General features: G+C 44.9%; 1 protein-coding gene across 1 annotated transcript in view; it reads right to left on the bottom strand.

Moving 5' to 3' along the window:
• Positions 1-5,930: 5,930 nt before the first annotated feature.
• The window catches only part of MMEL1 (membrane metallo-endopeptidase-like 1), a 29,333-nt gene continuing 22,020 nt past the window's right edge, over positions 5,931-13,243 (bottom strand). The window contains exons 19-23 of the mRNA XM_014943896.1: positions 12,169-12,302; positions 11,580-11,645; positions 9,339-9,434; positions 7,989-8,065; positions 5,931-6,933 (exon numbers count right to left, since the gene is read on the bottom strand). Of these exons, the coding sequence (XP_014799382.1) occupies positions 6,834-6,933; positions 7,989-8,065; positions 9,339-9,434; positions 11,580-11,645; positions 12,169-12,302 (473 nt within the window). The 3' untranslated portion in view covers positions 5,931-6,833. The remainder of the gene's footprint in view (positions 6,934-7,988; positions 8,066-9,338; positions 9,435-11,579; positions 11,646-12,168; positions 12,303-13,243) is intronic.

Below are 13,243 nucleotides of genomic sequence, written 5' to 3'. Positions count from 1 at the left end.
AAAGTGCCCGAGGATAAACTCACTCCCCTTTGGTTCACTCACACTTGGTTAAAATCAGTTTCCCTCTGTACAGCATCAAAGATGGGGTTTGTTTTGGATTTTCAGTGCCCCTTTCATAGTCCTAGTACATAAAGCATGACAGCTGAACAGGAGCTAGGAAACTATGTGGAATATTTCTACTACTTGGCTGCTTTTTTCAGTTTAGAAAAAGAGTGCATTACTGCTTTATGTTAAAGAAAAGGTAGTAGGTAAAAGGCTTGAGTGGTCAATGTTATACATTTTGGGTGTAAGCTATGCTTTTTCTTGCATTTTCATTATAATAATGATTTTTGTCTGTATTAAGTGATGTAATTCCTGGTGGATAATGTTTCTCCCACAGCTGGGACAGCCCTATGGCTCACGTGCATACTGTGTATGCGTCTGGCAAGAGCAATAAAATGCATTTGTGTGCAACTTCTGTCTGGGTCCTCTCCTTCTGAGGGGGACACAGCCGCTTGTGCCCCCCAAAAAGATTAATCTCTTCATCTCCCGAAGAAGTGGGATTGTTGTGTAAGGTGAAAGGAGCTCGTATTCTTGTCCACACAAGTACCTTGTACCTTTAACCCCAAGAAATAGGCAAGTGCTGCCATCACACAGATTCTCTCAGCTGAATCATATCGAGCATTTCCTCAGTCGCTGCCCCTCCTACCCACACAAAACCTTCTCACCTGAGGAATAAAGCCCTCAGCCTGCCCACCCCCTCTCCCCATGAGCAGCATGTGGGATCCCAGTCCTCCTTCCATGTGAGTTTTTTGCCAGATGCTGAGAGGGAACAGGCTCTGAGGCCCCAGGGCTCTGTGTCCCCACGATTTCTCCTCTGGGAGCTCCCATCCCACAAACCTCAGGACAGGGCTGTTGCAGCCGTGGGGTCCTGCCAATGGGGACAGGTGAGTGCTGCCCTGCTGGGGACACAAACCAGGGCAAAGCCTCGTGTTGGTGTTGTCCCCCCCCAAATTAGGACCCCTTGAGCATCCCTCAGGGTCTGCGGGAGGGGTGCCTGAGCCAGCAGTACCTTCTGTCCCTGGGCTGTGGCCCCAGGCAGGGAAAATACCTACACTTCAGTGCAGGTTCCCTTCCTGTGACAATAAACTGGTCATGATATTAAACTAAGTTTGTGCAAGCACAAATTTAGGTGAAAAACATCTTTTGATAGCAGAAATGTCATAGTTCTACAATTTACATGCGAAGTTATGGAATGTTTCTGGCTAGAAATACACAATCCAATTCTGTTAGCCAGAAATCACACATTGCTTGCTTGTGCAGCTTCTCATTTGTCTGTTCTTACGACAAGGAATGATTTGTTCTGCCACCTTTGATCAGATTTGTCATATATGTGCTTTTTATTGCAAGAGGGACTTTGGGGTCTATGGTAGGAGAGACCATTAGGTGAGAGAGTCCCTGCACAGGTTTTCACTCCTGGCAGTGACTTGGGACAGTGGTGGGGATTTGGGATGTTACCGTGATGGAAATAGGAGCAGAAATGATGGCATGACCTTGTTATTGTTACCCAGCACGTGAATTGCCCTGCTGTACAGACAACTTGCTAAACAGACTTCTCTAACTATGCAAAACAATTGTCAAAGTATTTAGAAGACTAAAAAGTCCCTACAGCAAAACTTTCTTTAGTTATATGCAATTTTTTAATATTGCAGTGTGAATACAATTTCATGAAGTTAAAGCCCTTGCAGTTTATAAATGATATTTTAACTTTTTATTCTTTTTAGCCACCAGGGGTCACAGTTGCCGTGTTCCTCTTGGATGAATAAACGTCAGTTCAAGCGTGATTTTAGGGCTTTTCAAGTGTGTGTTTCATGTGATTTTGTTTGCTTCACCTTAATAACCAGATGTCAGTCAGCGCTGGAGACTTTATAAAATCTTTTCCACCTCCCAGTTTCTGTGTGTGACAGAAATTGTATGTGAACAGAAGAATAGAGTACCTTGATGAAGCATAAAAGTGATGTAAAGAGTTTATTTTTTTCCAGCAGTACTGGTGTAGAATTCTTTTAAAATTTAATTGTCCAAGCTGATGCACCAGCTGCTTTCTATTGCTGCTTGCACTGGTGTTTGAACTGTGTCTGTAAAGGACAATTTAAGCAATTCCTTGATGCTGTAAAACTTAGGACTCTGCAGGTTGGTGGCTTCCATTAACTCTTAAAGGTTTTGCCCACACAAAATGTTACTCAGCATTTCCACACGGGAGGCCTTTTAAAAAGACACCACTGGTGTATGACTGACACACACCGAGGTGTTCTCTTATTGATGCTTCCTAAAGCCAGAGCTTTAGAAATAATCAAAGTTAGAAGGAACAAGGAGTTTTCTCTGTCCGATGCCTTCAATATCACTTAAACTGGAGTCATTTCACTACCTGTACCAGGGAATACTACTTTTAATTCTGGCCATGTTTTCCAGGTGGCTTATACAGGTCTGTCGTGACACTGGGGGGGGAATAAAAAGCACTGGAGAAAAAAAACCTCACCAAAATAAATAGGGAATGAAGCTTAAAAATCGTGCAGGATGGCTGGGCCAGACTACCATGCTGCTGGAAACACGTTTATAATCTTTGGTTTGTTGGGTGTTTTTTTTTCAGGGGTAGCATTTGACATTGTGTTAATGGGAGCTGAGCATTATCCACAGCACCTTTGGAGTTGGTGGATCCTGTTTCACTGCTCCTGGGGCTGGAGAGGCAACGATGTGTGGGAAGAGGTAAGTGGTGATTAGAGTTCTGGGGCCGACCCCACAAAGAACGTTTCAGCTTCTGTTTCCCATTTACTTGAGAAGCCAAGTTTGTGCTGGTAACCACTGGAAAAGCCCTTTAAAAGAAAACTGGCAGGGAGCTGGGCCTGGGCAGGAACTCTTGGTTTGTGGGACTCCAGTTGCAGTTGGGGGAAGATGCTGTAGATGAACTGGGAGCTCTGCACAGGCAGGTAAAGAGACCAGCGTCAGACCAGCATCAGCACCCTACCAACTGGAAAAAAAAAAAGTAATTTTTGGGTGCCTGCCATAGCAGCAGTGTGTTTAATGTCTGCAGCAAGCGTGTGTTTGATGGAGGCTGGAAATACCTGCTGATGTTGAGAAGTGTCTTTTGGTCTGTTGTAGAAGCTGGAGCCGGGTTTGTCACCAGGTGGCAGCAGGGGAGAAGGAAAGGTGTCATTTCCCCTCTTCTGGAAAACACGGAATCTGCATCTTCCTTGTTTTCCTAGGTATGTAATAAAGCTGCTCTGATGCTTAATTACCTGTGGGTTGAAAATGGAGTCAGATCTGCAGCAAAACACCTTTGGGTACAGTATTTTCCACTGGGCTAAAGTGTTTTCTGCAGGAACTTCTAATTTCTGTCCAGTTCCGTGTGTTTGTTCGCTGCCTTGGTTGTTGCTGGAGGAGCTCTCCTGTGGTTGGGGGTGAGGGGTGTCAGAGAGGGCTGGAAGGGAGGCTGTTCCCCAGAGCCTCTGGGACATACAAGCACTTGTTATACATAATTTAGCCTGGAAGCAGCTGCAAATGGAAAAAACAGTGATGTGTGTGTGTGTCAGTCCCACCACGGGACAGACTGTGTGGGTCTGGGCAGGGGGTGGTGGGTGGAATTCCTTTATAAAATATTACAGACCTTGTCTGGGAGACAAACAGTTTCATTCTCACCTAACACTAAACACGTTATGTATTTGTGCAGGTGGAGGAAAAGATGGTCTTTTACCACCTCGTGTGACGGAAGAGTCATCGCAGCTCTACAACTGCTGAGGGTGGTGTGAAACCTCAGGTGGGAGCAGGTTTTGTAGCTGAAATGGCTGTCCTGATTTGAACTGGGGAAACCACTTGGAGCTTAAACTTCACCTGATCGTGGGATAAATGATAATCAGTGTCCTGGGAGCACAGGAAAGGGTCCCTCTGCTGCTGAAAGGGTCCCAAAACGGGCTCTCAAACACAGAGTGCTGGTAGAGCTGGGCTCTGCCACTGCCATCGCTCTTCACAAAGTGACCACGTAGCTGCTGCCACCAGCGAGGTGCAGCATAATGGTCAGATGCCAGAGTGGCCAGTGGGGTGACTGGTTGTGCCAAGAGATACTAACAAGCTGTGCTGGGAAATTTTATTTGGCAGACTGAAGGTTTTTTGAAGCTCAACCTGGTCAGGACCTGGAGTGACACCTGGGAAGGTGTTTCCACCTCTGCTCAGAACTTCATGCTGGCAGTTGTGTTGAACTCAGAGGGAAGGGAAGGTGGCACCAGTGTCACATGGAAACCTCATGCCATGTGGTGAACTCAGTGCACAGGAACAGACCCTGCTTTACAAGCCAGGACCTTCATTTGAAAGTCCTCTGCACTTCTCCCTGTAGATGTTCAGGGACTGGGAGGTTCAGGTCAGTGAAACTCAGCTGCTGCCCCGTCCTCAACTTGAATTGTTTCTCACTGGTGGTGGCACATCCTCGGCTGTGACCCTCCTGTGTGTGATTATGGAAAAGTCACACCGTGGTCCACAGGGAGTGCTGTTTCCTGGGTGTTTTGAGCTCATTTTTTATCTCTGTTGTGTTTCATGGAGGTGGTTGGTCACCGGTGCGAGGTAGGGGCTGTCACGGGGGGTGTGAATGCAGAGGGGCAAAACAGGAGGCCACGGGTGGGACTGGAAAGGGGGGTTGTTGCTGTTGCCCTGGGGTTGTGCTGGCGCAGACACAGAGCGACAGATGGGAAGAGTCTTCTGCAGGTGGGAGGCGTAATAAACTCACATGAAAAAATAAAGTGACTTCCATGTGCTGTAATAAGAACTTGGAATCAAACCTCCCAGGCACATTTTAATTATCCCTTTAGCAGTTGCATATGCCAGAACTTCTAATGGCACATCTCCAGAGCTTAATGATTTTGCAGAGTAATTAAATTGTCAGCCACGTGAACCTCCTCCACCTGACCTCTGTGCGCTGGGTGCTGGGTCCCTTGCCTGGCAGATATATATATTCTGTTGCCACTTGCCTGAGTTCCCTCCCTGCAGGCAGTGGCTGCCAGCAATTTGGGATCAGGAGGTTCATAGTCCCTCTGCTGAGACAGAAAATAATGTGATTCTCGAGGCCAAAACTGGGCTGTGAACACGGTGACAGAGAACAGTAACGTGTGTTTTTAGGGAAGGGTTATCTGCAAAATCTGGAGGGTTTCGTTCAGTGATTTACCAGCTCTTCCTGTCAAACGGCCCCAATAATTCAGGGGGCTTAATGATTTTGCAGAGTAATTAAATTGTCAGCCACGTGAACCTCCTCCACCTGACCTCTGTGCGCTGGGTGCTGGGTCCCTTGCCTGGCAGATATATATATTCTGTTGCCACTTGCCTGAGTTCCCTCCCTGCAGGCAGTGGCTGCCAGCAATCTGGGATCAGGAGGTTCAGAGTCCCTCTGCTGAGACAGAAAATAATGTGATTCTCGAGGCCAAAACTGGGCTGTGAACACGGTGACAGAGAACAGTAACGTGTGTTTTTAGGGGAGGGTTATCTGCAAAATCCGGAGGGTTTCGTTCAGTGATTTTCCAGCTCTTCCTGTCAAACGGCCCCAATAATTCAGGGGAGTCATCTCTTTGGCAAAGCTGCTTCTGTGTGAGGGGTTTTCACTCCCTTCCTTCTTGTTTGGATAATCAAACCTTTTGCTAATGATGCGCTAACGAGATCTGTTAGCAAATAGTGGGATTTGGCACTTCATAAGCTGAGCACTACTAGCTACTGTTGCTTTCCAGTGATTTCTGTGCTAGAAAGAGAAGCATTGGCTGGAAGGGTGTTTAAAATTCACTAAGTGTTGGCAATTATTATATTAGGATGCTTATTGAGGAAAGCCACCCAAAACTCTCTACAGTAAAATGCTTGCTGAATTGGCTACCGTGATTTATTTATTTATTTATTTATTTTTTATTAAAAATTCATACTTGTTACATTTTCAAGTGTAAATACTGAAAAATAGCCTATGGCAAAATGAAAAGGCACAGGATTAAAAACAGTGTCATTTTTTTTCCACAGATACATGTTTGCTATTTGGCAAAAAAGAAGTATTTCATACGCTTTCTACAAGAATAAGCATCATTTTTAATACCTCTCTGCAGGGAGGGACCCTGTAATTTTAACCGTAAGGACGGAATTTGTACTCCTAAGGATGTGATTTTTTTTTTTTGTTTCCTACCTAGTGATCCCTCCCTTTGGGGTGACGTTTCAGCCGTTCTTTGGAGCGGAGGGACGGGCAGCGGAGCGCGCAGCGGGGCCAACAGACAGCTCAGCTCCAAACAGCTCAAGACAAAGAGGGATCTCTCAGGACGAGGTGGAAATCGAGGCACAAGGACACAGACAGCACGAAGCTTAATCAAGCTCTAACCCAGATTTGGGAAGAACGCACCGGAAACGGCATCGGGTACTGGCAACCAGTTGAGTGAAACACACAGGTTTTTGCTGAGCGGCAGAAGGCGGAGTTGTTAAGACATATTAAAATTATTGTTCCTTTCTGAAAAATAGATATGTAGGTGTTTGTTGGGGTTTGGTTTTTATTTAAGAATTAGTCTTTGTAACCCTGATGCGGCGTCTTGATAACAGTCGGGATGTCGTTGGAAACAGTCGTTTCTCTTCTGGAGCACACTGTGGCTCTCGGCACAGCCCACCAGTGGACACCGGGGTGCTCCCCAGTGGGACTGGGAGAGCTGGAGGCTGTAGTTCCCTTGATTCCTGCTACAGCAGCTGCACCATTAGCCTTGGCTGTGACTGAATGGGAGAACATCAGGCACGTCGTTGGCAAGAGCCGTTTGTTGTGTCAGCAGAGCGTGGGTCACTCTCACCAGTGTTCTTTTTGGTTACCACACTCTGCATTTCTCTGCAGGGTCCATGGCTGTGCCCCTTCTGCAGCCAAACACCTCGGAGAAAGCTTCAAAGTTCTGCAAAGACCCCATCACCCTAAACAAAGAGAAGGAACTTATTGACGTGGGTGCAATGCACGGAGGTTGTTGTTCTGGAAAACAGAAAGCCGTGTCCATAGAGTCTCTTAACTCAGTTACAGCCTCAGAACATGGGATGCTACATGCAAGAACAATATAGCCAATATTGTTAATAGCCAATATTGTTAATAGCCAATATTGTTAATAGCCAATATGATAAATGAAATGCTAGAACAGAGCACGTAGTGAGTTCTCATCCATTCACAGAATCACAGAATGGTTTGGGTTGGAAGGGACCTTGAAGATCATTTTGTTCCAACCCCCTGCCCTGGGCAGGGACACCTCCCACCAGGTTGCTCCAAGCCCCCTCCAACCTGGCCTTGAACCCCTCCAGGGATGGGGCAGCCACAGCTTCTCTGGGCAACCTGGGCCAGGCTCTCACCACCCTCACAGCAAAGAATTTCTTCCTAATGTCTAATCTCAATCTCCTCTCTTGTAGACTGGCAAATTTACCAGGCCAAGTAAAGGAACATACCCTTCAGCAGCATCCTACAAGCCATGGGAGAAATTCTGAAAGCTAGTTGGGATTTATCTCGTCTGCTGGAACGTGGCTGCTGGCAACGAGCCGCTCTCTTGCGCTCTGTTAGCACAAAGGGTTGAACTGAGCAAGTTATCAATTAGTAAATGAATTTGTAAAACCCACCTGTATTTCAGAGGGCTGTGAACATCTGTCTTTATTGACTGGCTCGCGTACTCTGGTCTGTAGGAACCACACCAAACCTAGAAAAGAGGATTAATTGTTAGTATTTAATGTCAGTATTTAAGGGAACTCACTTTAGGGACCTTCTGACTGTTTTTCAGAGTTTTTCCTAAGAGCCACCCCGATTTGTTATTGGGACACTATAGTTGGAGTATGTTTTATGGAGGGGGCAGAAGAGATGCAATTATTTGCTAATGAGTTTTTGTAGCATCAGATCTTGGATCAAGATCTGATCTATATCTAATTTCGCTCTGTTAGCACAAAGGGTTGAACTGAGCAAGTTATCAATTAGTAAATGAATTTGTAAAACCCACCTGTATTTCAGAGGGCTGTGAACATCTGTCTTTATTGACTGGCTCGCGTACTCTGGTCTGTAGGAACCACACCAAACCTAGAAAAGAGGATTAATTGTTAGTATTTAATGTCAGTATTTAAGGGAACTCACTTTAGGGACCTTCTGACTGTTTTCAGAGTTTTTCCTAAGAGCCAGCCTGATTTGTTATGGGGACACTATAGTTGGAGTATGTTTTATGGAGGGGGCAGAATAGATGCAATTATTTGCTAATGAGTTTTTGTTTCATCAAGTTCTTGGATCAAGATCTGATGCTTAGATATATAGATAAATTAGATAAATTAGATATAGATAAATAGATATATTAGCTCTTCATTTCACCCATGTGTTTCCACAAGCACATGAGTTTAAGTCTGAGGCACAAGACCAGAACTCACTTTAGGGACCTTCTGACTGTTTTTCAGAGTTTTTCCTAAGAGCCACCCCGATTTGTTATTTCATACAGCTAGTTTTGTGAAAAAGCTGTCATCACAAGTACTCTGTTGACTTTTCCAGGTAAAAAAATGAAACACAAAGATTACTTGCATTCAACTTCTGAAGCACAGTATCTAACCATCAGATCTTGGATCAAGATCTGATGGTTAGATATATAGATAAATTAGATAGAGATAAATAGATATATTATCTCTTGATTTCACCCATGTGTTTCCACAAGCACCTGAGCTTCAGTCTGAAGCACAAGACTGTGTGTGTTGGCTGCTGTCAAATACCTGACCTGCTGCTAAATATTTGTCACTCTAAGAGTGTAAACAGGGGAGCTCCTCATCCAGGCTGAAGGATGAAATTCAACTCGGCAAACTTATTATTTCTGCATTGTAAGGAAGTGGTACAGAGGAAAATAAGTGGAATCTGTAGCAACATCTGGGTTCTGAATATGTACTCCTGGTTCAGGGCTGCTGCCTTGGTATTTCTCAGGTGTTCAGTTTTCTCCAGCACTTGTTAAGAAATGGACAAAAGCCTGGCTGTAGTGAAAGCAACAGGAATTTTCTCCCAATGGTCATGGAACCAATACTTACCTGACTCTTGGAAGTCACTGTCCCTGTAGGTTGTTGTCTGACACAGCTTTTTGTTGGTAGATGCCTTGTTTCTCTGTATCCTCACTCCAGCAAGTTTCACACCCTCAGAAAAGTTATTGAAAACTCCTTCCTCTAATCTAAACTAAACCATCTTTTTCATGTCTCTCTTAAGGACCTTTTGATGAGTGCAGTCCCAGTGAGTCACTGTCCAGGTGGAGCTTGGAACTGGCTCTCTCTAACCTTTGGGATAACCTCACTTACGCTTCCACGCAACGGCTGCATCCAAGTGTTCTTACCTGGGCAAAGTTGAGGAAGAAAAGCTGTTTGTGGGACAGATTCAGCCCAGGCAGCTTTGGCTCCTTCCCTTCCCGTTCCAGCCATTTTAAGTAGGCCTAGAAATGGGGATAGACTCAGTTCAGAGAAGCAGCAGGACCACGAGGGGTGTTCCCAGTGCTCACTGGGGTGAGAGGGTTTGGTCACAGTGTGTATCAACCCCACGTCTTCCCTTTGCCTCTTTTTTTATCTTTTTAATACAAATCATACAGCTAGTTTTGTGAAAAAGCTGTCATCACAAGTACTCTGTTGACTTTTCCAGGTAAAAAAATGAAACACAAAGATTACTTGCATTCAACTTCTGAAGCACAGTGATCTCTGAACTGAAAACTGTTCTAAAAAAGGAAAAAATAGTAAATATTACAGGAGTGGAGTTTCAGAGCAGTCGTTAGAGTTGGCCACTTGACCTTCCCTGCCAGAAGCCGTGTGTGTTCCTTAGGGAGTCACTTGGGGATCTCTCCTGGATTTCTCCAGCGAGGTGGCACACACCAAAGGTGTGTCCCTGCCCCGATGGACCCTCACTCTGTGGCTGTGTGTCACCAACAGTGACAAAGTGTGATGGGTACGTCGCCTTGGGAGCTCAGCTGGTGCTACAGATCAACCCAATAATGCCACGGAGACTGAATGCTGGTGGCTGCCGTTTGGAGTAAAACCATCAGCTTTCACTGACTTTTCCTACAGGAATTTGTATCTGGAAATAAGGTGTTAAGTCTTCTCCACGGTTCTGCGGGGAGGATTTTCATCCCTTCAGGTAACTGCTCATAAAATAGCAGATAATAACCTTGCTCAATGTTAAATCCATTACCTGTTATTGTTACACATTAATTGGCCAATTTTCTTTTTTTAGGTCTATTGACATAACGGAGACAAGTTAATGTGTCCTTGTGGTGGCTAATTCCAAACCTTCTCTTCCCTTCTCCTTCGTGCCAAAGCAGAAGAGACAGAACTGAGGGTAAAAACACATTTAGCACCAGAGAACACCGGAGGAGTGTGTAGCAGGTGGTTTGTGTCACACCACCCTGTGCTTCCACATATGTAACAGCTTTTAGAACCACGTACATACTCACTTTAACGAAGAAATTAATTTTAATGGTGTCCCTCAGTCAGAATTTGCAGTTTAGATTTCTGAAAATTCAGGATGTTGTTCTCTAAACACCGTTAACTGTCACCACATCCAAAACACCACAGAGAAAATGTTTCACCATGACATCTGTTGGGATTATTTGTAGAAAAGAACATTCCGCGCTCGCACCTGAGCTCTGCACGGAAAGAGCCTCCGTGCTGGTACCTGCTCCTATTTGTAGCCATGGTTTGTAAATTGGGGGGATTAAAGGTCCTGGACTTCCCTGAGTCTGGAGCCAACTTCCCCTGGCAGAGCAGGAGAAGGAATATGCAATAATGCTTTTCAGCCACAGCACGGAGGTCGTGGCTCTGAAATACCAGCCATTGAAGCAACCTTTTCCTTGGAAAGAGCCAGGCAGTTCTGAGATTATCAATCCCTGCACTTTTATTAAACTTTCCAGCTGCATGGAAGATAAACAGCAGCACAGTAGAAGGGACTTCTTTGTGTTATTTTCCTAAAGCTTATAAAACACATAAGAAAGCAGCAAAAGGAGCAAGGCTTTTAGAGACAGGTATTTCAGTAGCTCTGATCCGTATCCCCCTTGGGGAGGAGATGGTATTTCCAGCTATTCTTTTCATGTCCTACCTGACGTGTCACTTGAGATCAAAGCTGAAAAGCATGAGAGAAATAAACTTGGGAGAAGCAGTTGCTCTGTTTCATAATGTCACCAAACCCCGTTGCCAAGGACTCCGTGCTCGGTTGCCATGGGACAAGCTGTTTGAAGTCGTCGCTGCCACCTTCAGCGTTAAGGGCTTTAGAAAATGGTGTTTTACCTTTGTCCCTGGCTAACGCTGTGCCTGTTTGTGAGGGTTGCTCCTGTTTGCCTGAGACACAAACTGGCAGCATCAAGCACTGAAGCACATCAGAGTTAGAGCTACAAGAATTTGGTGTCTGCTCCTGGGTGCAGGAATGCCAGTCTGCACTGGGATGGGATCTATGGGGACATAAGCTTCTCCATACACAATTGAGGCTTTAATTTGTTGAATATGGTAATAAGTTGTTAATTGTCCATTTATGAAAGAGGTAACCCCGTTGCTGAATCCCGGGGGTAAAGTTAACTCACAATATATTTGAAAGTTACCTTATAAGCCTGTCGGACCCCTCCATTATCTGCAATATTTTCTCCTAATGTGCTTATTCCACTGACCTGTAAAAGAACAATCATTCATTTACCCTCAGATCAGAACCACCAGAAGGCTGAGAACCACAGGGGAAGCACCAGCACCCGTCCCTGACAGTCCTGTCTGGGACAGAAGGAAGCAGTGACTTTGCTGGGGCAAAGAAAGAAGAATAGGGGAAAAGCTGTAGATTAGAATAGAGAGAATATACACGAATAGAACAGAACAGAACACGGGTTGCTGGGCAGAACATACACTGGCAGGAGTGGTAAAGTACAGTAGCAAACACCAGATTTTGTCCCTCCCTTGTGAAAAACATCTCAGGGTCTGGCACACACAGGCCCAGTTCACCATTAACACAATTAAACACAGATATTACTGGTTTTTCTATGCTGCACTAATATCGCCTATTGACAAAATACAACCCTTGAATCTTATTAGCTTGTAGTATGTGGAGGTTTTTGCTGATCGTCTGCAGAGACTCTCCATTTCCATTCATTATTTTTCTGTGTTAAAAACCAGGGGGGGGTGGCAATGGTAGTTTTCACTCACGTTTTGTCCCCCGGCGAGCTCCCAGGTGTAGTTCCCGTACTGATGGACCATGCAGCGAGACTGCTCCTTGAAGTGCATCGCTGAGAAGTTGCTCCACCAGTCAAACATATTTCCATCTTTATCAAAATTCCTACCTGTAGGAAAATCCAAGAAAAAAAGGAAAGTTTTGAGTACGTTAAAGCAACTGTTCTTCCAGTGCAGCACTTTCTTTTTAACCTTCTTTAAGCTCTAAGAGCTGCATTTCCTCCTCTTTCCTCCTTTGATTCTTTGGCCTGTGCTACAGAGATTTATCAGAAAGGTTTTTGGCACAAGGGAAAGACAAGATGAATTGGGGTAATTTAAACTCTATTCTCGATTATTCCATGATTTCCCATTCCCTCAGCAGCCCTGACTTCAGTTCTGGCACTAAGGCCTGGTTTTATTTCAAACTGGATTATGCAGACCCTGTGTAACAAAATTTCCACAACTTCTGAGGTGTCTGTGGTGCTCACTCTGTGTCTGGGTGACAGAACTGAGGTTCACAGAGAATTAATTGCTTTCCCACAGCAGGAGAAAGCTGGAGCTGCAGCTCTGGTGTTTGTGTTCTCAGCTCTCTGGCTACAGCGTGGCTTTTACTCACTATGGATCTTCATTTCTGAGGCTCTGTTGTGTGATCTGCACAAGATTAATTAACTTAAAATACTACACTGAGGAAAACCCACGTGTAAGAAATTTCTGGCTTGTGGTATCAGAAGTGAGGTTTTACCCAAAACTGGTTTACGTAGCATTCTAGAAAAATAATAAAATCAATATATTTCAAACATTCATGTTGAAAAAAAAGTCCCCTGTGATTTCAAGACCCTGCTGGCAGCTCCTCCGTCCCATGGCACAAATTTCATGTTACTTCAGGAGCTGGTATCTCTGCTTGGGTTGTGTTTCTGATCTGATGGTGCTGTAAAAGTAACAGCTTTGTCAACGACGCAAATTATTAACATCTGCTTGATTCTTGTGTGACCTGAATGTTCACGACACATTTGCTGCAAAATGTCCAACAGAAGGTGAACAGTGAGCTCCTGGATCCTGACTTAGGGGTGTG

Source organism: Calidris pugnax, unplaced genomic scaffold (genome assembly GCF_001431845.1).
Source record: "Calidris pugnax isolate Ruff unplaced genomic scaffold, ASM143184v1 scaffold129, whole genome shotgun sequence".
NCBI classification, from domain to species: Eukaryota; Metazoa; Chordata; class Aves; order Charadriiformes; family Scolopacidae; genus Calidris; species Calidris pugnax.
This window is presented reverse-complemented; position numbering and strand designations above follow the sequence as displayed.